Genomic DNA, 25,616 nt, shown 5'->3' with positions numbered 1-25,616 from the left:
TACCCACACTGAGCCAATTTATAATGATATTAATCTCTGAAAGCTCATGGGCTTAAAATTTAATTTTACTGAAATTTTTGTGTTTATTTTCAATGTTGTAGTAAGTACAAAAGAAAATATTTGTAATATAACTCTTTCAGTAAAGTTTAATATGGTCTTTTCTTTAAAAAAAACTTTTTTCGGAAAGTTTTGTTTTAATTAATATTAAAACAGGTAAAGGTTTATATTTCTGCTAGCATTGTAGTTTAGGTACTGTAGGTACGGTGTAGTGATCGTACTTACTATGCACATTTTTGAGATTCGGGTTGAGCCTCTCCATAAATGGTGAAACCAGAATCCAAAGGAGTCTTAAGAAGCTTATAATCAAATTAAGGAGCACACATTCCTCCTTGTCTTAATTCATGTAGTTCTTAAAGAATTGAGACAAAAAGTCAAGCTTAAGTGCAAAGATCAAGATTTTAGGAGGGGGCAGCCAGTAAACAACGAAAAGTTTTATTGTAGTTTAATATTACTTCTTATTCCATATCAACAACCCTTATTTTTGAGGAGTAGTTCTTTAAGATTCTTTATTGCCTCTCTTTTAATTCAGAACCGTTTCAACATTGATCAATGATATAAGTGTGAGGGTCATTGTCTCATTAGGCACGTATGCTGGAATATATTCCATGGAGGGGTGCTTTGTTGAAATGCCCAAAATTAGACAAACTAATGGAGAACACGGGGATGACGTGGGGCGCTGGCCCCACTGAAATAACAAAAATTTTGAATAAAATGCACGAAATGTAAATACACGTGGAGGGCATCAGGATCTTAGAAACACATAAATGGGGCATGACCCAAAATCGGTTGGGAACCACTGATGTACACCATCAATTTTTTTTCCAAGGAACGTAATATAACTGGAATTCTAGCCTTTTTCTTGATGAGTCTTCTTTTTTAGCAAGGATTTTTTTTTTTATTTGGGTATAATTCGATTAGGGGTGCATTCAACGAAAAGTTTTGTTTTTGCTTTGATTTTACAGTTGGTGTGACCGCTTTTTGTGTTTTTGGCAGTTGCCAACGTGCGGTAACCATAACTTCAGCAGAAATCCTTGATACATCTTTGTGTGAATATGAATGATTTTGTGTGTCTACTGTATCTGACTCTTGGTGACCATATCTTCTGCAAAACAATGACGGATTTTTTTTGCCATGACCAGTTTTGCTTTTTGCTATGTGAATCAAGGAGGACAAATTCGTGAACCAAGGGTGTTGCTAACTGATAACGGAAAAACTCGTCGTTATGCGAAAAATACAAAGAAGCAGAAACTAAAATATGAATCAAAGTTTTTTAAATCAAATACAAGCTGAATGTTTTCAGAAAATCAGAAAAGAGCCAGGGTAATAGCCTATTCAATAACCTTCCGGATAGCATGAGGGGGCTCTATATCAGCTTCTTTGGTTTAAATCACATGCTGAATAGTTTCCTTCTAGTCGAGATGCAGGGTGAGAGCTGGTTCCACGTGGAGATCCGGATTTAGTTTTTTTTTTTCTTCAATGTTTTTATATTCATATTGAAAACGTGATTTAATTAACTAATTGAGGCACTTTGTACAAGTCACTTTAACTTCTAGTAGATCCTATGTTTATTTAATTGATTTGTTCTTTATTTTCTGAATTGAGTAAAATAAAAGAAACTGTTCATCCACATTTTCAACTGCTTGTATATTCGAAACTATCTGCAAAGCTACATTCGATTTTTTATGCACATCATCGCTGTGTTATCTCAAACTAGCTGAAGAGTCAAATTTTACTTTTAACTACAATCATGTTATTTTTTTCTGACGATATTACTGTTGTACCTTCTTTAATTCGTCAGAATTTAGTTTCACTCTTCTGGAATTCGATTCCAAACAGTATGGAAGTGAAGTTCTGAGAGGGATGACGAAAAATAGTGTCGTAGAAAACTATAAGGTGACACCGCCATATAAATTGAGGTGGCAATTCTGATTAAAGGAGACATTCCCCGATAGATATGTTTTTGAAGACAGAATTATCTTCTTTATTTTTCTATTTTTATTTTTCTTCTTTTATTTTGAAGACAGAATTATCTTCAGAATTATTCTTCAGAATTGTCTTCTTTGAAAAATTCATGGCGAAAAAATACATTTGAATACCTAGATTCCAAAATTTCATGTTTTACTTGCACAAAGCTTGTGCTCTTAAACAAATTTTATAGCCAAAAAAAAAGGCTGTGATCGAACAGTTCTATTTATCAATCTATTTATATGCACAGACAATGGGACAGCAAAGAATGTTGTATATTCGCAAGTTTTACGTAGTTAAAAACATATATATATATATATATATATATATATATATATATATATATATATATATATATATATATATATATATATATATATATCAAACAGTTCGTGGTAACGAACTGTAGTAAGGAGCGACCCGGCTCAATAGTAACCAAAACTCTAAAAAATGGAATTTTGATACCAATAGCTACATCAAAAGAATCGCATTTTAATGCTGGTTTTAAATATATAAGTTTCATCAAGTTTAGTCTTACCCATCAAAAGTTACGAGCCTGAGAAAATTTGCGTTATTTTAGAAAATAGGTGGAAACACCCTCTAAAAGTCATAGAATCTTAACGAAAATCACACCATCAGATTCAGCGTATCAGAGAACCCTGCTGTAGAAGTTTCAAGCTCCTATCTACAAAAATGTGGAATTTTGTATTTTTTGCCAGAAGGCAGATCACGGATGCGTGTTTATTTGTTCGTTTGTTTTTTTGTTTTTTTTTGTTTTTTTCCCAGGGGTGATCGTATCGATCCAGATGTCCTAGAATGTTGCGAGAGGGCTCATTCTAACGAAAATGAAAAGTTCTAGTGCCCTTTTTAAGTGACCAAAAAAATTGGAGGGCACCTAGGCCCCCTCCCATGCTAATTATTTTCCCAAAGTCAACGGATCAAAATTCTGAGATAGCCATTTTATTCAGCGTAGTCGAAAAACCTTATAACTATGTCTTTGGAGACGACTTACTCTTCCACAGTCCCCGTGGGAGGGGCTACAAGTTACAAACTTTGACCAGTGCTTACATATACTAATGGCTATTGGGAAGTGTACAGGCGTTTTCAGGAGGACTTTTTGGTTGGGAGGAGGGGTTGAGAAGAGGGGGATATGCTGGGGGAACTTTCCATCGAGGAATTTGTCATGGGGGAAGAAAATGTCCATGAAGGGAGCGCAGGATTTACTAGCATTATTTAAAAAAAGAAAACAATGAAAAAATAAATATGAAAAAATTTTTTTCAGACTAAAAACGAACAGAAATTATTACCCATATGAGGGGCTCACCTCCTCCTAATACCTCGCTCTTTACGCTAAAGTATTTTTAGTAATGTCAACTATTTATTCTACGGCTTTTGTGATTCAGGGGTCATTCTTAATGAATTGGGACAAAATTTAAGATTTGGTGTAAAGAGAGAGGTACTCACGAGGGGGCGAACCCTCTCATATGTGTAATAAAAACATGAGAATAAAAAATTCTTTTCGTAAGCTAATTTATAAGTTACATATATCTTTTACTAATAAAAAGATTCGTAAAAAATTAAAAGTTCTAGTTGCCTTTTTAATTAACCAAAAAATTGGAGGGCAACTAGGCTTCCTCCCCGCTCTTTTTTTCTCAAAATCATGAGAAAGCCATTTAGCCAAAAAAAAAAAAAATATGCAAATTCCTCTGCGGAGAGCCAAAATCAAAACATGTATTGATTCAAAAACGTTCAGAAATTAAATAAAAAAAAACTAAGTTTTTCAACTGAAAGTAAGGAGCGACATTAAAACTTAAAACGAACAGAAATTACTTCGTATATGAAAGGGGCTGCTTCCTCGTCAACGCCCCGCTCTTTACGCTAAAGTTTTTTACTGTTTTAAAAAGAAGAGCTGAGAGAAAGAGTCAAACTTTAGCGTAAAGAGCGGGGCGTTGATGAGGAAGCAGCCCCTTTCATATACGAAGTATATCTACACAGAAACGGATCATACATTCACCGCGTGAACATTATTTTATCTACTCTGGCGAATTGACATCCGACTCAGTGACAAACTCTGACTCCTTTTGGAAGCAGGTAAATTGTTTCATTCAACAACGATCCACCGGCGTTGCTCTATGAATTCGGCTAGAATGTCTGAGTGAAAGTAACTTTTCTATGGATATTCTGATTAAAAACAGAATTCGTTGAATACTTTCTAGAATTTTTTTTCTCTTTTTTTAAGACTTTTTTTCACTTTGGTTGTCGGTAGGTCTACTTCTAAAAGAAATACAAATAGAACATGTTCTACTAGTGGATAAGCATGAAGTTTTTCTACCTATTTAAACACTATTCTGCCAGTTTCGCCGACGTGGATATTTTACTCATCGGGTGACAGGACATCCGACTGTTGAGTGAACAACTCTTGCCAAAACTAAGCTTAATATTATGGTTCTATCCCTTTATTATCATTTTATTAAATAGATACTTCCTGTACTGTATCTGATATATATATTACAGGTCGGCGTTACGTTGTCTTGAAATATTTGAGGAATCAAAACTATATTTCAATTATAAGCACGTTGTGTATGCTGTGCCTTCTTTAATTCGACTTTGTCAAAGTTTGGTTGAACGGTCACAGTCTTCGGAAATTCTGTCATTAGCAATTCAAAGACTCGTGTCTATTTTTTTTGGGTGAGTAAAGCTTTCATATTTATAAAGATCATGGAATATTTACTAGCATCGTGAAGCTATCTCCACAGCTTACTTTGTACTCTAGTCAGGACACAAGTTAAGGGGAAATTTTCCTTGATATGAGAACAGAGCAGACGATTGCGTCACACTTGTGATGGACACAGTGAGCTATCTGCACCCAGGGGCAGCCACAGAATTCGTGTTGGGGGAGGGGGTGTCTATGAAACTTTGGCTCTCTTATTGTTTTTTTTTGTTCCGCTTCCCCCTGTAATTAGTACTACTTTCAACTTTCCAGTGGGGCACGTGCCTTGAAAACCATCCTCTGGACCTACTCCTTTTTGTACTCGAGCACATGATTAATATATGGGAAAGGAAATATTTTAACTTCAATTTTCCTTACTCTAATTCCTTAAAAATTAGATTTTTTTTTTAATCCCCTCAAATTTTCCAAAAGACTAAATTCTTGAAAAATGTCTCAATTATAAGTTTTTTTATGGCCTGAGACTCTCGTCAGTACTGGTATATGTACTGACTGGTATATGAACAGAGTTCTAATATTTGAGAACCAAATCATCTTGAGATTCACAAGTCAAAATAAATTAGCTAATCCATTAAGTCAAAATAAATCTACCAGTATCACCCCTAATTTGAACTGGAATAACGCAAGGACTTTCAATACATAGGATTCATCCTATGTTTGCTATTTAGGAGAAAGGTATATATTTTGCAGCTTATTATATTATTATCATTATTATTATTATTTTGCAGGTTTAATCTGGAATTATGTAAGGGGTTTCAGTATTTAGGGTTGATGACTCTATGACCTGGATCAAAGAGTGAGGGTTGTTTACAAGAGGGGAAACTGGCGCTAGCATCTTCAAAATAACTTAACGCCCTCTATCGTTTGGCGATATTTAGTGTTTATTTCAGTGTAATGATGAAAATAATTTATTTTATTAGTGTAATTGGTAAAATTAGCATACTAATAAGTATCTGATCTCAGTCCCTTACAAAAAAATATTACACAACTTGAAAAAATGTCATGTGTCGCCACATACTAGATTGCGTTGGTAGTTTTTATTCTGTCGAAACTGGCGTCAGTTTTAACTCTTACAAGTTACCCATACTCTTTGGCCGGGATCTTAACACCTTAGAACCTAACTAACTCCAAATCTACCTCTGTAAATCGACCTCTTTCCGCATTTTTAAGGTTTATATTTTTAAAGTATTCTTGTTTTTCAAATGCTTTATTTTTTCTCAGACAAATTTGTTTTTCAAAATTTTATTTAAGCAATAACATGAACTTGGAAAATTGAAGTGGATGCATTTCCAGAACCTTGGGTCTTGCTTTCTCGAAATATCGGTTAAGTTCTAATTTTTGTAGCCCTCTTGAGACTAGGGGCAAATCTAGAGACATTTGGGTATGGATGTTTTTATTGAAAGAAAATTGAATACCGTGAATGCTTACAAATATGTTTGCTCATCCTGTGGTATGGGCATGAGTACTTATTTGTTAAATTAAGACATAACTTCTTGTTATCAATAGTATTAAAATGGTTTAATATTAACACAATTTAATGCTATAAGAACGTTAGCAAAAGATTCATAGCATACATAAACGCAAAAAAAAAAAAGAAAAAACAGTCTTGTATTCGTTGAACTTCTGTTTTATTCCTTGTTGCTTTTCCTTGTTATTTTAATCCTAACAAACGAAGATTTGATTGACTTCGGGAGTAGGAACCGCATAGATTTTTAGTTATTATTTTGAATCGTAAATGCGCAAATATTTTATTATTATCTTTAGACTTAGAGTGTACTGATAATGATAATATTAATTCTATTAACATATTTGTCTAATTTCGCAACAAGATTTATCAAATGATATATCCAATCAAATGATTTTCCCATCAAATGAGAAAATACGTTGTTTCAAAGTTTTTTTTTTATTATTGTTTCTTCCCGCTCTGTCTTCTTGTACTTATTCTAAATAATAATGAGTTAGAAAGTTTATGTTGTAGGAGCAGCTGACATTTTTGAGTTTTTTCAACAAAACGAAGATATGAAGAAAAATAATGTCTTATTTTTTCATTTAATCACTATGAAAACTATTCTATCTTTGTTTCATCTCTTTCTTCGTTATTCTTCGTGGATTTTGTAGGACAATGTGCTGAACCTCACCTGTGGCAAGGCTAGTATTACAGACTTCTATTAAGAGAAAGACTAAAGAGCATCTTGTCGTTTTTTGTTTCTTTTTTTTGTTTTGTTTTTTTGTTTCCTAGTTACTAAAAATTATGATAGAAAGACCATTCCCAGGAATAAAGGCATTTCGTCAGGTGATGGTGTCGTGACACTTGATATAGAAAAAAAAAGTCCCCTTGATAGTGTGCAAGCAGGCAGAATCAAACAAGGACAGAACTACGCTAATTATTAATTATTTAATTATTTTAAATAATTAATTATTATTAAAAATATAGAAATCAGATAGCAAAATACGACTGGAAATTTTTTTTATTTTATCACCTATTTTATTCTCTATTTTATTTAACATCTCTTATTGGTGCTTTCCGTTAACCTCTTTCAGAGGTCAGTTTTAAAAGCATGTACCATTAATTATTGCGCATTAGCTACCCCTTCTTTAGCAAAGAAAGCTCCAGTTGTCTTTTCTTTGGAGCTCGGATGGAAAATATTGGATCAAAATAACCTATGACTTTGAACCGTCTGTTGCTTTAGTGAAATTTTGTTGTGCGTCGCCAACGAAACTGAGTGCTTCGCATTTAATAAATCTTGTCCATGTCTGATTTCACAAGACACAAATACTATAGATAAAGTCCTTTTAAGTACATTATATGCTATGGACTTTTCTTTTATTCTTTGTTTGGGAAGGGCTATGACTTCTACTGCCCCTCCCTTAAATCTGCCGAAGTTCTAAGTACCTAGGCTCCTTGTTATTTATTTTATGTTAAATGTATCTTTGAATCTATAATTCTCTTTAACGTGAGTTTTTATTTTCTAATATAACCTCCATCTCAATGTTTCAGTGTATATTTAACGTTCTTTTTAAATATATATAATCTTCAAATGTTTATATTCATGCACAGATAATTTACTATATATTCTTAAACCATATATATCAAACAGTTCGTGGTAACAAACTGTAGTAAGGAGCAACCAGGCTCAATAGTAACCTAAGCTCTATAAAACGGAATTTTGAAACCAGTATATACATTAAAAGAATCGGAATTTTATGCTGATCTTTTATATGTAAGTTTCATCAAGTTTAGTCTTACACATCAAAGGTTACGAGCCTGCAAAAATTGGCCTTATTTTCAAAAAAGGAGAAAACACTCTCTAAAAGTCATAGACTCTTAATCAAAATTATACCATCAGATTTAGGGTATTAAGGAACCTTCCTGTAGAGATTTCAAGCTCCTATCTGTAAAAACATGGAATTTTGTATGTTTGCAGTAAGAAATATCACGGATGCGCGTTTATTTGTTTCTTTGTTTTGTTTTTTTCCAGGGGTGATCGTATCGACCCAGTAGTCCTAGAACGTCGCGAGAGGGCTCATTTTAACGGGAATTAAAAGTTCTAGTGCTCTTTTTAAGCGACCAACAAAATTGGAGGTCAACTAGGTCCCCTCCCACGCTCATTTCTTCCCAAAATCACCAGATCTAAATTTTGAGATCGCCACTTTGTTCAGCATAGTTGAAAAATCTAATAACTATATCTTTGAGGACGACATGGTCCCCCACAGTCGCCGGGGGAAGGGCTGGAAGCTATAAACTTAGCCCATTGTTTACATATAGTATTGGTTATTAGGAAGTATACTGACGTTTTCAGGGGGGATTTTTTTCTGGTGGGGGTGGGTCAGGGGAGGAGGTTACAGAGAGGATCTTTCCATGGAAGAATTTATCATGGGGGAAGAGAATTTCCATGAAGGGGGCGCTGGATTTTCCAGCATTATTAAAAAAACAACGAGAAACTAAATAAAAAAAGCAAGTTTTTTATCTTAAAGTAAGGAGCAACATTAAAGCTTGAAACGAACAAAAATTTTTAGGTATATGAGGGGTTCGTCCCCTCCTCAATACCTCGCTCTTTGCACTAAATTTTTAGTATTTTTAGTAATTTCATAAGAGCTCTTTATTCTAATTAAACAGCCTTTGTGACTCAGGGGTCATTCTTAAAGAATCTGAAAAAAATACAAACTATAGTGTAAAGGGCGAGCTATTGACTAGGGGGTGAACCCCCTAAATATACATAATAAAAATATACGAATATAGAAGTTCGTTACGTAAGTTAACTTTTAAGTTACGTATATTTATTACTAATAAAAGCGTTCGTAAATAAAATTAAAAGTTCAAGTGGCCTTTTTAAGTAACCAAAAAATTGGGAGGGTAAATAGGCCCCCTCCCCCGCCCCTTTTGTCTCAAAATCGTGCGATCAAAACATTGAGAAAGTCATTTAGCCAAAAAAAAGTTAAAAATTAATATGCAAATTTTGTTTTAACTATTGATGTACGGTAAGCCAAAATCAAAACCAGTTAATTAATTCATTTAATTAACATTCATTTAGTAATTAATTAATTCAAAAACGTTCAGAAATTAAATAAGAAAAGAAAGTAAGGAGCAACATTAAAAGATAAAGCGAACAGAAATTACTACGTCTATGAGGGGGTTCGTTCCCTCCTCAATACCTCGCTCTTTACGCCAATATTTTTTAGTAATTTCAATAGGGCTGTTTTTTCTAATTAAATAGTCTTTGTGATTCAGGGGTCATTGTTAAAGTATCAGAACAAAATTCGAACTTTAGTATAAAGAGCGAGGTATTGAAGAGGGGTGGTGAACCCTCTTATATACTTAATAAAATACCATTAATTTGTCAGTTACGCATAATTATTACTAATAAAGACGTTTCTGAATGAATTTGAAAGTTTTATTGGCCTTTTTCAGTAAATAAAAAAATTGGAGGGCAACTAGGCCCCCTCCCCCAACCCTTTTTTCTTAAAATCGTCCGATCAAAACTTTGAGAAAGCCATTTAGCCAAAAAAAGTAATATTAATAACCAAATTTCGTTTTAATTATTCATGCATGGTGAGCCAAAATCAAACCTGCATTAATTCAAAAACGTTCAGAAATTAATTAAAAAATAATAAGTTTTTTTTTACTGAAAGTAAGGAGCGACATTAAAACTTTAAACGAACAGAAATTATTCCGTATATGAAAGGGGTTATCCCCTCTTGAACGACTATTCTCAAAACTCTACTTTTAAAACAATAAAAAACTTTAGCGTAAAGTGCGGGGCGTTGAGTAGGGGACAGCCGCTTTCATAGTCGGAATAATTATCTATTTATCTCTATATCTCTATTTGTATGTTAATGTAGCATTTTTTTTTTTTATAAAAAAGTTGGTTTCTATATTCTAGCCCTCTACATTTAAACTTTATTCATATATATTTCTTTCTTTTAGTAACAACACTGCTTTAAGCCAGCCTAACCCAGTTGAATCTTATCAGAGTGCCATCTTGCGATTGGTTGAAACTGTAATAAAAAGCCCACACATAGACATTCATCGCAACTCCATACATTTGCTTCTACTTGTTCTTGACAAAGAAAATGTCCCAAAGCCCCTTCCCGTCGTGCAAATAAAATATCTTGTGAAGTCAGCTGTTGAGGTTGGATTGTTAGAGGTTGTTTCTACGCTAAGGTCGGATGTAGATACTTCTCCTGCTGTAAGGGAAAATCATTTGGAGAAAATTCGTCTCTCTTTTGATTTGATGGTTTGTATCACAAGGTATGTATATTTCATTTAGTCTTTGTGTAAAAAACACTTTACTGCTGATCCAAAGAAGTAGGTAGCAAAGTTTTAGGTTCGTAATTTGACAAAGTGGAAAAACTGCAAGAATAATATTAAAACCCATCGGTAGGAGCTCCAATGAATCCGAGCAATATATAGGAGCTCCAAAGCTCCAATATATTATGTTTCTAAGGGGAACAGGAGATAGTTTATAGCAGTTTAAAATGGAAAGTATACGGAGAGGAACGATGATGCATAAGTTAGGTCTATCCTCATCACTTTCATTTCCTTGTTTTGTGAATTTTGTGATTGTAATCTCTAAAAAGTGTGTTCTCATTATGCTTGGATATATGAAAGCCTTTAGAAATTTTTCTAGGTGGGGAGGGGGGCACCAGGATTTTTGTCGAAGTTTTTCCCTAGCTGTACACTAAAGGAATGATTGAGCAATATCTCTAAGCGAGAAATCATCCAGTCTCAAACCCTGGAGTCATTCTAGCATGGCGTGGACAAGAACTGGGAGCAGAAGGACTGGGGCCTTCACTGGGAAGCTCCAGGATCCTCAACCAAGCTATGACGTACCAGGCGTACCAAAAGGAGTCATTCTTCTATGCCTGCATAGTGGAATTTAAGCTAATGCCCCAATGTCACAAATCCTGATACATAGATGCATTTTCAATAAGTAAAAATTATAAATACAGGGCTATGTCTTCAACGAGACTGGCTCAAGATGACCGACTTTTGATGGCACCGCCCATCGATGCACTGGATATGCAATTTCCAACTTTTAAAGTATACTTTGAAAATAAACTCTCTATGCTTATTATCATAAAAGAAACGAAAAGGTTCATCATCATTTTTTTACGTAATTATTTGGTAAACTGCGATGTTTTTTCGAAGCATTTTTAAGTAAGAGTCAAAATTTTAACGAAACTTAGCTAAATTATGTAGATAATTTCATTCTGAAAAGCAGTGACAAAAGCGAAACTTGTGTATTGCGATTTTCGAGTCTCCGAAGGTTCGCTCTGCGTAATATACCAATAGTAAGCAGGCCAGGATTTACGCATAGGCCCAGTAGGCCCGGGTCTAGGGATGCACAATGCCGAGGGGTGCGAAAAACACTTTTTCTGCGATTTTTGTCTTGACTAAAACTAAAGAGGATATAACTTATCGTCAAAGTTCAAGGTGCATTTTGCTACTGCGCTGCCTATTCATAGGAAAGTGATTTATAACAACACAGGAATTCCTTAGCTCATGGTTCATGGCTTCCAATATACCCAAATTTTCGGGGATTACCCAGTAAATCTCTGTCTTCCCGAAAAAAAATTATTTGTGCCTAGGGGCGCCAAAACGCTTGGGCTTAAGGGCCACCAAAGATTTAAATACGGGCCTATCGATGTTTTTTTCTGTTTATTTTTTACCGTCATCGGTGTATTTTGGCAAACAGATAATTTCTTGTGTATTTTTTGGCAAATAGATCTTTAGTTGAAATTAGGACGTTTAGCCGAAAATTAGGGGGTTTCAGCTGAATCTTGTTCACCCCTTTTCTGATCATTCGATCATATGTCTTTTATCCTCCTATAAAATGATTTTTGCTAAGAAGATAAAAGAAATTTCGTTCGTGCTTTTTCTGGTTTGGTAAATAATTGCTTTAACTGCATCGATGGGTTCAGAATACAAGAAAGGATGAGAGGCTCGGAGTAACCAGCCATGAGGATGCTGTAATTTCTTTAAAGGAACATAATAAGAGAAACATAGCGAACCTTCATTGTTATCCCCTGCTTTTGCGTCATGAGTAGTTGATTTCTCTGTAGATCCTGTGAGATTGGAATATGGAAGGCTAAAAATTTTACAGGCTGCCGGCTTAAGGGATTTTTATCATCTGCTCTTTATTGTTTAAATAAATTTTTTAATATTGTTTTTACTATAAATTCAGTTGTAGATGTGCTGTTTTGACGACCTGAATTCATGTTGTGTCTAGGTTTGACTCCCCCCCACCTCCCAAGCAGTCAAAACCCATAGTTCAGTTGGTCACTCAACAGTCCCTGAAAGTTTCAAATTGATCCCTAATGTTCCTGATGCATTTCTGCTATGCTATTTTGACAAAATCTCAATACTTCACCATCAATAGAACTAAGTTCCACTGTGGCTAATAATGCACAAACTTTTAGGCCCTAATGCAAAAAAGTCCCCTTGCGCCCTCCCTCTATGCTTAGAAAGTTTCGATTCAACTACACCCTCACCAAAGCCATTGCTGAGATATTTAAAATATCTCAGTCATTTTGATAATCTATATACATTTAATGTGTTTGGATTTATCTTTGTGCCAGCCCCCTAAGTCAATCGGCCCCTAACACATGTCCAATCGGCCCCTAAACACAACTGGAAGCTTCAACTCTATTCCCCAAGCTGTTTTTGAGACTATGCAGATACACTATTTTGATAACCTGGATGCACATAGAGTCTTTCGATTAAAATCGATGCTTTACCGGAACTTTATTCCTGTAGGGCTCTTAAAGGCCAAAACTATTTTTTTGTATCAATGCTTTAAGGTTTTGTTGCTTTTTTACCAAAAATAAATAAAGCTCATTTTTTTTTTTTTTTTTTTTTTTTTTTAATATAACACTCGCCTTAGCCCCTTATACGTGGTTTTAAGTTTCAAGTTGTTCCAAAAATAGACAAATTTGGTCCCAATTTGGGGTTCATTCTCGGCTTAAACAATTTTTATTATTTTCTTTTTTTACATTGTGTGCTAGAGTCCCCTTGGTCGAGAAACTTAGGGATGTAAGTTTCAAACCGTAGAAGAGCTTTTTGTCCCATTTTAGAAGGAATCAATTTTTTTTTCATTTTACCTTCTACGTTGGGGCCCCCTCTAGATATAAGTTTCAGGTCGCTTGGAGAAAAAAAGTTTTTGGCTATTTTTGGGGGCTTGAGTCCCTAAACTTCTTTTACAATAGATTCCTCTTTGAATTGTGCATATTATATTATTGGTTTTTATTATTGCATTATTTCGAACCTTTTTTTTTGTAGAAACTCAAGGTACTTTGTTTCTTTCCGTAAAGTTGTCCTAAAGGAAACATTAACTCGGATGCTCTACCGTACTGCTCCTGACATACTATCCGAATCTCTCGATAACACACAAAAACCTTTAAAATAACATAAAAAGGTCGTTTTTATTGTTGGGCCCAAAATGGTACAGAAACTAATCGTTTGAATATTATTATTGTTTTCGGGGGAAACGTTAAGACATTCAATCCAACGCCCTTCTTAAAAGGAAATAATGCTATCAAACAGTTCGTGGTAACGAACCTTAGCAAGGAGCGACCCGGCTCAATAGTAACCAAAACTTTAAAAAACGGAATTTTGATACCAATAGTTACATCAAAAGAATCACATTTTCATTCTGGTTTTAAATATATGTTTCATCGAGTTTAGTCTTTCCCATCAAAAGTTCCGAGCCTGAGAAAATTTGCCTTATTTTCGAAAATAGGGGGGAAAACCCTTAAGATCATAGAATCTTAACGAAAATGACACCATCAGGTTCAGCGTATCAGAGAACCGAACCGTAGAAGTTTCAAGCTCCTATCTGCAAAAATGTGGAATTTTGTATTTTTTGCCAGAAGACAGATCACGGATGTGTGTTTATTTGTTTGTTCTTTTTTTTTCCCAGGGGTGATCGTATTGACCCAGTGGTCCTAAAATGTCGCGAGAGGGCTCATTCTAACGGAAATGAAAAGTTCTAGTTCCCTTTGTAAGTGACCAAAAAAATTGGAGGGCACATAGGCTCCCTCTTACGCTCATTTTTCCAAAGTCACCGGATCAAAATTCTAAGATAGCCATTTTATTCAGCATAGTCGAAAAACCTGATAACTATGTCTTTGGGGACGACTCACTCCCCCACAGTCCCAGTGGGAGGGGCTGCAAGTTACAAACTTTGACCAGCGTTTACATATAGTAATGGTTATTGGGGAGTCCACAGATGTTTTCAGCTTTTTGTGGGGGGGGGGGTCGAGGGGAGGTGGTTACTTGGGAGAGTCTTTCCATGGAGGATAGGGGAAGAGCATTTCCCTGAAGGGGGCGCAGGATTTTCTAGCATTTTTAAAAACAATGAAAAAATAGAAATAAAAAGTTTTCTCGACTGAAAGTAAGGAGCGGCATTAAAACTTAAAATGAACAGAAATTGTTACGCATATGAGGGTGTCACCTCCTCCCAATACTTTGGTCTTTACGCTAAAGTATTTTTAGTAATTTCAACTATTTATTCGACGGCCTTTGTGATTCAGGGGTCATTCTTAAGGAATTGGGACAAAATGTAAGCTTTAGTGTAAAGAGCGAGGTGTTGACGAGGGGGTAAAGCCCCTCATATACGTAATGAAAACATACGAATATAGAAATTCGTTACGTAAGTCGATTCGTAAGTTACGTATATTTTAAGTTCTAGTTGCTTTTTTAAGTAAACAAAAAATTAGAGGGCAACTAGGCCTCCTCCCCCGCTCCTTTTTTCTCAAAATCGTCCGGTCAAAACTATGAGAAAGCCATTTAGCAAAAAAAAATAATATGTTCATTTCGTTTTAATTATTCATGTGTGGAGAGCCAAAACTAAAACCTGCATTAATTCAAAAACTTTCAGAAACTATATAATAAAAAAAAAAAATTTAACTGAAAGTAAGGAGCGATATTAAAACTTAAAACGTAGGTAACTTCGAAGACCACACTGCCTTTCCATGACGAAAGTAAAACAGTTCAAAATAGGGATGAAACCTTTTTATTGACAGTGAACAGACATAAAATTTAACTGGATATTTCGAACACATATACAGTGTTCATCATCAGCAGTGAAACTAAAAGACATGAATAAAAACAAACAAAATTTATATCTAATAAACTAATTACATATAGTTTATTGCTCTTATTTTTTCGATGCTATAGCGGAAGCAAATCTCTTTGACCTTTTCGGCTCCGGTTCATTAGATTTATCTGACATATTACGTGGACAGAGGTCATAGCTCTTAGGTGAGGTGATATTTATTTTGTTTGACCTCAGTAAATTATCATAAATTAAATTTAATCCAAATTAACCTGTATCTCTGTTTATGGAATTATTCTTGAATTCTTTTTTTTTATTTCGATTGTTTCCCTGAAAATTTGCTTTAAACCTTGGTCCCTAGAAATCAAAGAAACATTTTCAAACAAAATAAAATGATTTGGATAATTATAGGTTTTCCAAAAGGGGCGACGTGAAATCTTCAGGTTTGGTATTTTGCTTTAAAGATGGTGACATAGAATTATGATGTTGTTGCAATCTCATTTTTAAATTCTGGTTAGTACGTCCCACATAAGAGCTTCCACAAGTACATGGGATTTTATAAATCCCACTTTGTTGCTCTACGGAAGTTCGATCCTTTCCAGAATTTAAAAAACTAGCCAAAGTATTACTACCTCTTAAAGCTACCTTTAAGACATTATTTTGTAAAATTCTTTTTTAAGTTTTTCACTCAACCCTGGAACATATGGTAGAGAACAAAAAATATCTTTCTTTTCTGTTGTTTCCAGAATATTGTCAGAAAATTCTAGAGATTTTTTTCTTCTTTTCGAAAAAGTCTGGTCAATTAACCAACCCGGATAATGGTTACTTATTAAAATCTCTTTTAACAACAATAATTCCTCCTCAATGAATTTTGGAGTTTTTTTTACTGTTTTAAAAGGTAGAGTTAAGAGAAAGAGTCAATCTTTAGCGTAAAGAGCGGGGCGTTGATGAGGAAGCAGTCCCTTTCACATACGAAGTATTTTCTGTTCGTTTTAATGTCTTAATGTCGCTCTTTACTTTCCGTTAAAAAACTTTTTTTTATATTTAATTTCTCATAAGGGCAATGGGCCAAAACAAAAAGTAGAACAGTTACCCAATATTCGAAATATCTACGACTGTTGTCTGGCATAAGTATGCTTTTTCATCCCCCTCTCCCAACCGAAAAGTTGTGTAGGCTAGACCTCAAACCCATTAATCTCATTAATAACTTTTTCATGTTACCTAATTGTATGTACATGTCTCTTTATAAATAGGATCTGGATTTACGAAGCCTTTGAAACTTTGGAAGAGTTCCAATAAGCTTGAATTTCAAAGTCTCTATTATTTTCGGGAACCAATCTTTTTGGCTCTAGGTTTCTTTGGCTTTCCTTTTGCGAAAGTTCCGACTTAATGACCTTCCGTTTGGCACCTGTTTATATCTGTCTTTGGTACAAGGGATCTTTTGCTAAGGTCTATGACAATATTGACATTGGAATGCGTAGATTTATAGCAAGTCGGTCCGACCAGTCTCTCTGACTTCTATTGACGTTAATTTATTATTCTAAAATATGCCATGAGCTTGCTTCGATACGGAGGATAAAATGATTGTATAAAAGGATATAACACTATAAACTGTAAAAGCAATATAATATGCAGTATAACACCATAAACTAGATATGATAAGAAAAGATCACTATATTAATTGAAAATATATGAAAAGATTACTATATTAGTTTAAAAGATAACTATATAAATTGAAAAAAATGAGCATAGAAAACTATTAAGGAGTGACGTTTGTATAAAATTCTAATCGAAATAATGAGATTTTTGAAATTAGTATAGTTAAACTGAATATTCCTCTAACGCTATTAGTAAGAGGTCTAAACCTCCACATTTAAAAGTTGCCACCTGACCAAAGCCAAAGTTAAAAAAAGTACTTCTTATCTCCAAATTGGTTCTCACCAATCCTCCTTGGAGCGAAATAGGAGAGCTAGAGATCTACAATCTAAACATCATAGAGAAGCATTGTTAGCTATCTATAAACAGTTAGTGACCAAACTTCTCTCATCCTCAGTAAAACGGAAAGCTTGAATGCAGTATCGGCATCTTACAAAACGTCGGATACAGAGTTAAAAGAAGAGGCTGATTTGCAATTCTATCCTCGTAATTCTTTTATGCGATTATATTCATGAATTGGATTCTATAGTTTGGCCGAAGGGAATGTTAAATTACTTTCTGTAATTTTGTTTTCTTTGTGCTTCTCCACTATCCCTGTTTATATAATCGGTTTTCAAAGGAGTTCCTAATTATTAAAAAAAATTCCAGTCGTTTAGTGATTAGCCGAGTAGTGTTGGCCCTTTGTATCCGACGGCAGTCATAGTGGATATATTATTGGAGGCACTAACCCCTCAAGTCGCTATTACGCGCACGTGGGTCTCACGCAATACCATATTGCGGCTGTAATGGTATATTAAACCTGTTTTATTAATCTTGCATCACTAGATTTCAAGGTTTCAAGGTCCATTAGTCATGTTAGATTTCAAGTTCAGACAGTCAAGAGGGGGAGCCGATGTAATAGGGAATGTTTACTTATTTTAAGGGTGACGCAATCTTGCAAGACTTGGTAGATTTATTAGGAAAGATGTAATCTCAAATGATTTGTTTCTTCAGGGGCCCGTAAAGAATCCTTGCTTGTAACTGAGCATGGCGCACACTTGGGTGTTACGTAATGAGGGCAGATACGTTGCTGTTACATAATGGCAGCACACACGTAAGTTTTATGAAACGGTGGCTCACTCATAACTTTTACGTAATGACAGCACAAAAGTGTGATATTTACGTAATACTTTGAAAGATTTCATTGTCCTTAAGATTTTTTCCTTATGGAACCTTTATATTACAGAAATTCTGGTCAACTCTAGGATTAGAAAAGATTTTCCCCCAATGAAGCTGCGCCCCAGACATCTGAACCAAGAAAGCTTTCCTAATATTTTGATTCAGGAAATACCTTCTATGTGATCAGCAGTTTCCCAATTAGGGAATTCACTGGATTTTTCTCAGATCGACAGGCTACGAATTGCGTGTTTCATATCCATTGTTCCCGAGGGCAAACCCCCTCATCTTACATAATAGATACGTAGTTGCTTGGATCGATAATATCTCTATTGCTTTTCCATGTTACGAGGACTACCTTAACAACAAAAGTGAATTATCACGCAAGCTTAATAGCAAAAAAAGTTGTAGCGAAGGCATTGTTGAGAATCAATGAACTCTGAGCAAACCCGGACAAGGCGATTCTTCAGTTTTTGGCCGTATGATCCGGGCATATTGAGGGGTTCTTTTAACAAAATTTATATATATATATTTTTGTGATGTTTTTTTTAGAAAATGATAAAAACTTGCTCAAAACATAAGAAAACCATCCTTTCTAGAGAATTTAGTTACATTTAACGTGCACCTCCATGTTCTAAAATTATTAACTTTCTAACATGACCTAGACAATGCTTTGTAAAATACAGACTTTTTACTGTACATAAAAGTCTTTTTAAAAAAAAACACTTAAAACTAAACAAACGGAAAAATAAAAAGTGAAAAATTGCTGATATAGGATAAATTATAAGCAAAAAAGCGTGAATTAAGGGAAGATGGGGGGCCTAGCAACCAATTCTAGGGGAAGGCGGAGTATTGTTCTTAGAAGTAAATTTGAGCCGTATTTAGAGATATTTCTGAGAGATTCTAATGAAGATGCCTCGTTTATATTACTTTATTAAACGCACCTAAATGCTACATCGTATAAGTTTATGTCTTAATATTAGCAAGATCAAATTAAGATCAATAAGAAAAAATGTCAACTTTATAATACGTATTCTCGCTAGTAAATGAAACACACAAACGAAGAAAAAAGCAACACTTTTTTGTTTTCAGTTATTTCTGAGAAATTTAATGAAAATACTACGGTTCTTTAAGCCAAGACTATGCATATCACGCTACCATGACAACATCTGGTTGGTCCTTGACATCTCCGTGATACACATTATCTTTCCTATGACATTCTCAGACATTTTTGATAAAAGTTATGCTTTAAATCTATTGATTCACTTTTCCAAGCCATCCCCAACGTAAAGCCCCCCGTGGCGATTTATGCCACTGTGGTAATATGTGGCTGACCCTTGACATCCCTGTTATAAATATTATCCTTCTTAAGGAGTTTTTCAAAGTTTTTTATAAATGTTATGCTTTAATTCATTAGTTCGTGTTTTTGCAAGCCATTCACGCATTGTGGCAATATGTGGGTGGCCCATCTTAACAACCAATTCCAGGGAGAGGGAGGCATCACATTGGGGGTGACTTGCGAAAACACGAACCAATGGGTTTAAAGCAAAATTTATGTGAAAAAATCTCTGAAAATGCCCTAGGAATGATAATATGTATCACAGGGATGTCAAGGACCAGCCATATATTGCCACTATTTCGTGAATTTCCATGGGGGATCACGTTGAGAGTGGCGTGAAAAAACGTAAATCAAGGGATTTAAATAATAGTTTTTATTAAGAAAATTTATGAGAATGTCATAGAAATGATAATATGAATCACGGGGACGTTACGGACCAACCATATATTGTCACGGTTGTGCGAATATGCATAGTGTTGGCTTAAAGAAAAGTAGTATTTCCATTAAAACCTCTTAGAAATGACGAAAACCACAAGGTGTCTCTTTTTCCTTCGTTTGCGTGTTTCATTTACTAACGGGAAAACGCATTGTGAAGTTGACATTTTTTCTTATCATTACTATTATAAGTAATGAGGCTTAAAGTGTAATTCTTAAGGATCATTCAAAATATGATCTTACTAATATCAAGATTTATACAATGTAGCAAGCAGGTGTGAAACGAGGCATTTTGATCAGAACCTCTCAGAAATATCTCCAAATATGGTTTAAATTTACCTGTAATAGCAACCCTCTCCCTCCCCCATTGAATTTTTGGCTAGGACCCCCTTCTTTCTTTAATTTATGTTTTTTTGCTTATATTTTATTCTTATCAGCTTTTCACGTTTTGTGTCTCTGTTTGTTCAGTTTAAATAGCTTTTTTCTGTGATTTCATGAGTATATATTTTTATTAATAAAACTTTTATGTACGATAAAACGTCTGTGTCTTTCAAAGCAATGTGTAGGTCATGTTAGAAAGTTAATAACATTGTACCATGCAGGTGCACCTCAAATATAACCAAATTCTCCACAAAGGACTGTTTTCCACGTTTTGAGCAGGTTTATATCACTCTTTAAGAAAACATCTCTAAAAATCCTTAAGAAGGGCTATTTTACTATGGTATGAGCAAATTTATTTCATTCTCTAAGAAACCATCTTTATAAATTCTCTAAGAAAGACTATTTTCCATTGTTTTGAGCAAGTTTATATCATTCTCTAAAGAAAATATCTCTAAAAATCCTCTAAGAAGCACAATTTTCCTATGTGTTGATTAAGTTTATATCATTCTCCAAAGAAAATATCTTCAAAAATTCTCTAAGAAGAAACCCCCAAAATGCACGGACCATATCGGAAAGAAGTTATTTCCAATAAATATACCAATTCACGCAAGATTTTGATACCCTCAACATAAGTAGACATTTACCTATTACGGAGGCTCTTCCGCTTGACTAGCGTATCTTGAGATCTAACTTGACATGCAATATTAATAAACAGGTTTACTTTACCATTACAGCTGCACTATATTATTGCGTAAGACCCAGGTGCGCGTCATAACGTCTTGGGGGGTTAATGGCTCCAATACTATACCCGTATGGCTGTCCTCTGAATCAAAGGGCCTACAATACTTAGCCGAAGCAACTGACAAGAACTTGACTTGACTTTCTCCGTTTACTATAATTACAAAACAAATGTGCGTTTCATGAAGTATTGATTGCCGCTGTTAGTTGAAGTCTTTACTATTATTTAAGTATAGTTTTTATTTTTGTTATTATGCTTATACTTATCATGTGTTATTTTGTATTACATTATTGAGTTTTCCTTAAATTGAATTTAAAAAAAATTTCACAAGACAAGTTTTTCAAAAATAAGTAAAGAGTTCCATTAAGCCAAGAATAAGAAAAAAAAGTCAATTATAAAAATTATCAATCAATTATTAAAGTCAATTATTAAATATAAGTCAATTATTAAAAAAAAAATAGTCAAATTTTCTTCCAAGCCTAAAACTACCACAAATCACTATCAACAACTAAATGAAACTAAAACCGAACAGAAATTGCATTAAATAGCCGAGTCAAATTTAAAAGATCAATTATTAACAATGAGTAACTCTTTACTTTTCTTTGAAAAAACTTGTCTTGTTTTAGTTTATGAATTTAAAAAAATCTATATATATAAAAATAAGTTGTCTGTGTGTGGATCTGTGGATGGATCAGGTGACGTCATGTTTCGGCTGACGTCATGAAATTAGTTGCCATCATTTTTGCTTTGAAGGTGACGTCATTCAAGTTATATAAGACATATGTTCGCCGTCATGTTTCGGCTGACGTCATGAAATTAGTTGCCATCATTTTTGCTTTGAAGGCGTGACGTCATTCAAGTTATATAAGACGTATGTTCGCGTAGAATTCTATTAATGCTTAAGTTTATAATGACTGATGAAGATGCTCAAAGAGTCTATGCCAAAAAACTTGCTGCTGATAGAGAAAGTCAGAAAAGAAAGCGTGCCGAGGAACTACCAGAGCAACGCGAAAGCAGACTTGCTGCTAAAAGAGAAAGTGAAAAAAGAAGGCGTGCCGAGGAACTACTAGAGCAACGCAGAAGCAGACTTGCTGCTAAAAGAGAAAGTGAAAAAAGAAGGCGTGCCGAGGAATCAAAAGACCAGCAGGGAAACAGGCTTGAGGCTGATAGAGAAAGAAAGAACAGAAAGCATGCCGAGGAACTACCAGAGCAACGCAGAAGCAGACTTGCTGCTAAAAGAGAAAGTGAAAAAAGAAGGCGTGCCGAGGAACTACTAGAGCAACGCAGAAGCAGACTTGCTGCTAAAAGAGAAAGTGAAAAAAGAAGGCGTGCCGAGGAATCAAAAGACCAGCAGGGAAACAGGCTTGCTGCTGATAGAGAAAGTAAGAAAAGAAAGCGTGCCGAGGAATCAGAGCAATCTGAAAGTTATCGCCTGGCATTCAGGTACAACCCAGTCGATGATTATAGCTTGAGTAGATGTGTTCAAATCGGGACAATGTCTAAAATTTGTCCCTATTGCAAGGCCTTGAAATTCAATGGTGAAACAATGGGAATGTGTTGCGCCTCAGGAAAAGTTAAACTTCCTCTATTGGCTGCACCACCAGAGCCATTGAAGACTTTCCTTACTGGAACTACGTCAGAATCTAAGCGTTTTTTGTCAAAAATCAGACAATACAACTCATGTTTCCAAATGACGTCGTTTGGAGCCCAAATCGAAAATCCAGATCAATTTATGTCTACTTTCAAAGTAAAAGGGCAAATTTATCATAAAGCAGGGTCCCTTCTACCATTCTCAGGCGAGAATCATAAATTTTTACAATTGTACTTCATCACAAACGTGATGAAGTACTTTTTTTTACAAAAAGTAACAATTGTACTTTAATACCACAAACGTTGGAAGATTAACAATTTTACCTTCGTCATATGTTGGCAGTCCCCGTCATATGCATGAATATGCTCAAGATGCTATTGCGTATGTTCGTCTCTATGGTCGTCCAGATTTATTTATTACATTTACATGTAATCAATCTTGGGACGAGATACTGCAGCTTTTACTTCAAGGACAATCGGCGGTTCATAGGCATGACATTACGGCACGTGTCTTCCGGCAAAAGTTGAAATCACTGATAAACTACCTTGTAAAACATGAAGTGTTTGGGTCAGTGCGATGCTGGATGTACTCAGTGGAATGGCAAAAACGAGGTTTGCCACACGCACATATACTAATCTGGCTACATAAAAAAATTACTTCAAACGAAATTGATGATGTGATTTCCGCTGAAATACCTGATAAAAATGTCGATAAGGGGTTACATGATATTATTGTAAAAAATATGATACATGGACCTTGCGGTGCACTGAACGAAAATTCACCATGCATGGCCAAAGGAAGGTGCACAAAGCAATATCCTCGACTTTTAGTACCCAAAACAATTACTGGCAATGATGGTTACCCACAATATAGAAGAAGATCTACTGAAGATGGCGGTAAAACAGCAATAATAAAGAAGCGTAACGGTACCACCATCGAAGTAGATAACCAGTGGGTTGTTCCATATTCCCCTTTATTATCAAAAACATTTAATGCACACATAAACGTTGAATACTGTAACTCCGTAAAGGCAATCAAATACATCCGAAATCAAAGATTTCGATGAAATCGTAGAATATCAGGCTGGAAGATACATAAGCAGTAATGAAGCTGTTTGGCGAATTCTTTCATTTCCGATACATGAACGTAGTCCAGCTGTTGTTCACTTAGCGGTACATTTACAGAATGGTCAACGTGTTTATTTCACGGAAACCAACGTGCAACAAAGAGTCCTGAATCCACCGGATACAACATTAACAGCTTTTTTTTCGCTTTGCAAAAATGATTCTTTTGCGAAAAAACTGCTGTATACTGAAGTGCCTTCGTATTACACGTGGAATACTAAAAATAAAGTATTTGAACGTCGAAAACAGGGTAAGTCAGTCGACGGCCAACCTACCATCTTCAAAGATACCACGATAGGAAGACTCTACACCGTTCACCCCAATCAACATGAATGCTTCTTTCTACGCCTGCTTTTGGTGAATGTACCCGGTCCGACATCCTTTGAGTATTTGAGGACTGTAAATGGTACTATACATGACACTTACCGTAGTGCATGCCAAGCTCTGAATTTATTGGAGAATGACCAACACTGGGATAACTGCATCAATGACGCGTGCGAAACGTCAACCCCAAGTCAAATTCGTGCATTGTTTGGCATCATTTTAACAACTTGCTCTCCATCAGCTCCTACAGATTTATGGGAAAAATATAAGTCAAAAATGTCCGAAGATATACTTCATCGAAAACAGTTAGAGACGTCAGACATGACTTTTGATTTTTCACCAGAAATTTATAACTACACTTTAGTTGTTATAGAAGATTTTTGCATAAGTATGGCAAACAAACCTCTTCAGGGTTTGGGAATGCCTTCACCTAACCGTATCGCTGCTGTTTCGACATGTGTAGAATTGGATCGTGAACAAAGTTACAGTACGAGTGATCTATTGTCGTATGTACAAAATAACATTTCCAAGTTAACGTCGGAACAAAAAGACATTTATGATACGATAATGCATTGTGTCGATAACAACGTTGGAGAAATTTTCTTTTTGGATGCGCCAGGAGGTACTGGTAAAACGTTTGTGATAAAACTGATTCTGGCATCAATTCGATCTAAAAATGATATAGCGTTGGCAATTGCGTCGTCCGGAATAGCCGCAACATTGCTGCCTGGTGGAAGAACTGCTCATTCCGCTTTGAAATTGCCTCTGAACTTGCATTCTACAGAAACTCCCACGTGCAATATTTCCAAATCATCTGGGATGGGTAAAGTATTGCAGCAATGCAAACTTATTATTTGGGATGAGTGCACAATGGCACACAAAAAATCGCTCGAGGCTCTGGATCAATGCTTGAAAGATTTGCGAGGGAAGTCGAAACCCTTTGGCAGCACCTTAATATTGCTTGCGGGAGATTTCAGGCAAACATTACCTATAATACCTAGATCAACTCCTGCAGACGAAATGAATGCTTGCCTGAAAAATTCTAATTTATGGGCACACGTAAAAACATTAAAATTAACTACAAATATGCGTGTCCGATTGCAAAACGATGACTCTGGTCAAACATTTTCAGATCAATTGCTGGCAATGGGAAACGGAAAGCTCCCAGTAGACTCAATTTCAGGACGTATACAACTACCTGCTGATTTCTGTAATTTAGTGACGTCCAAAAATGAATTGATTGAAAAAGTATTTCCGAATATTCTAAAAAATTATAAAAATAATAAATGGCTAAGTGAAAGAGCGATTCTCGCACCCAAAAATATAGACGTCCACGAAATCAACAATATTGTTTTGACCAAGATTCAAGACCAGGCAGTCCTTTACAAGTCAGTCGACACAGTTTTGGAACCAAATGAAGCGGTTAATTATCCATCTGAATTTTTAAATTCCATAGATCTTTCAGGGTTTCCACCACACGTGCTACAACTAAAAATAGGCGTACCAATAATATTGTTACGTAACATAAACCCACCAAAGCTTTGCAATGGCACTCGACTTGCC

The 25,616-nt window shown here is 35.1% G+C and overlaps 1 protein-coding gene across 3 annotated transcripts in view; it reads left to right on the top strand.

Moving 5' to 3' along the window:
• Nucleotides 1-25,616, top strand: part of LOC136026091 (uncharacterized) — a 194,780-nt gene that overhangs the window by 69,254 nt on the left and 99,910 nt on the right. For all 3 annotated transcript variants that reach the window (XM_065702315.1, XM_065702313.1, XM_065702314.1), the window contains exons 9-10: nt 4,540-4,713; nt 10,179-10,502. In XM_065702315.1, coding sequence (XP_065558387.1) covers nt 4,540-4,713; nt 10,179-10,502 — 498 coding nt within the window. The remainder of the gene's footprint in view (nt 1-4,539; nt 4,714-10,178; nt 10,503-25,616) is intronic.

This window comes from Artemia franciscana, chromosome 4 (genome assembly GCF_032884065.1).
Source record: "Artemia franciscana chromosome 4, ASM3288406v1, whole genome shotgun sequence".
In the NCBI taxonomy this organism is placed as follows: Eukaryota; Metazoa; Arthropoda; class Branchiopoda; order Anostraca; family Artemiidae; genus Artemia; species Artemia franciscana.
The sequence above is the reverse complement of the archived record's forward strand: the minus strand, read 5'-3'. Positions and strand labels throughout refer to the sequence as shown.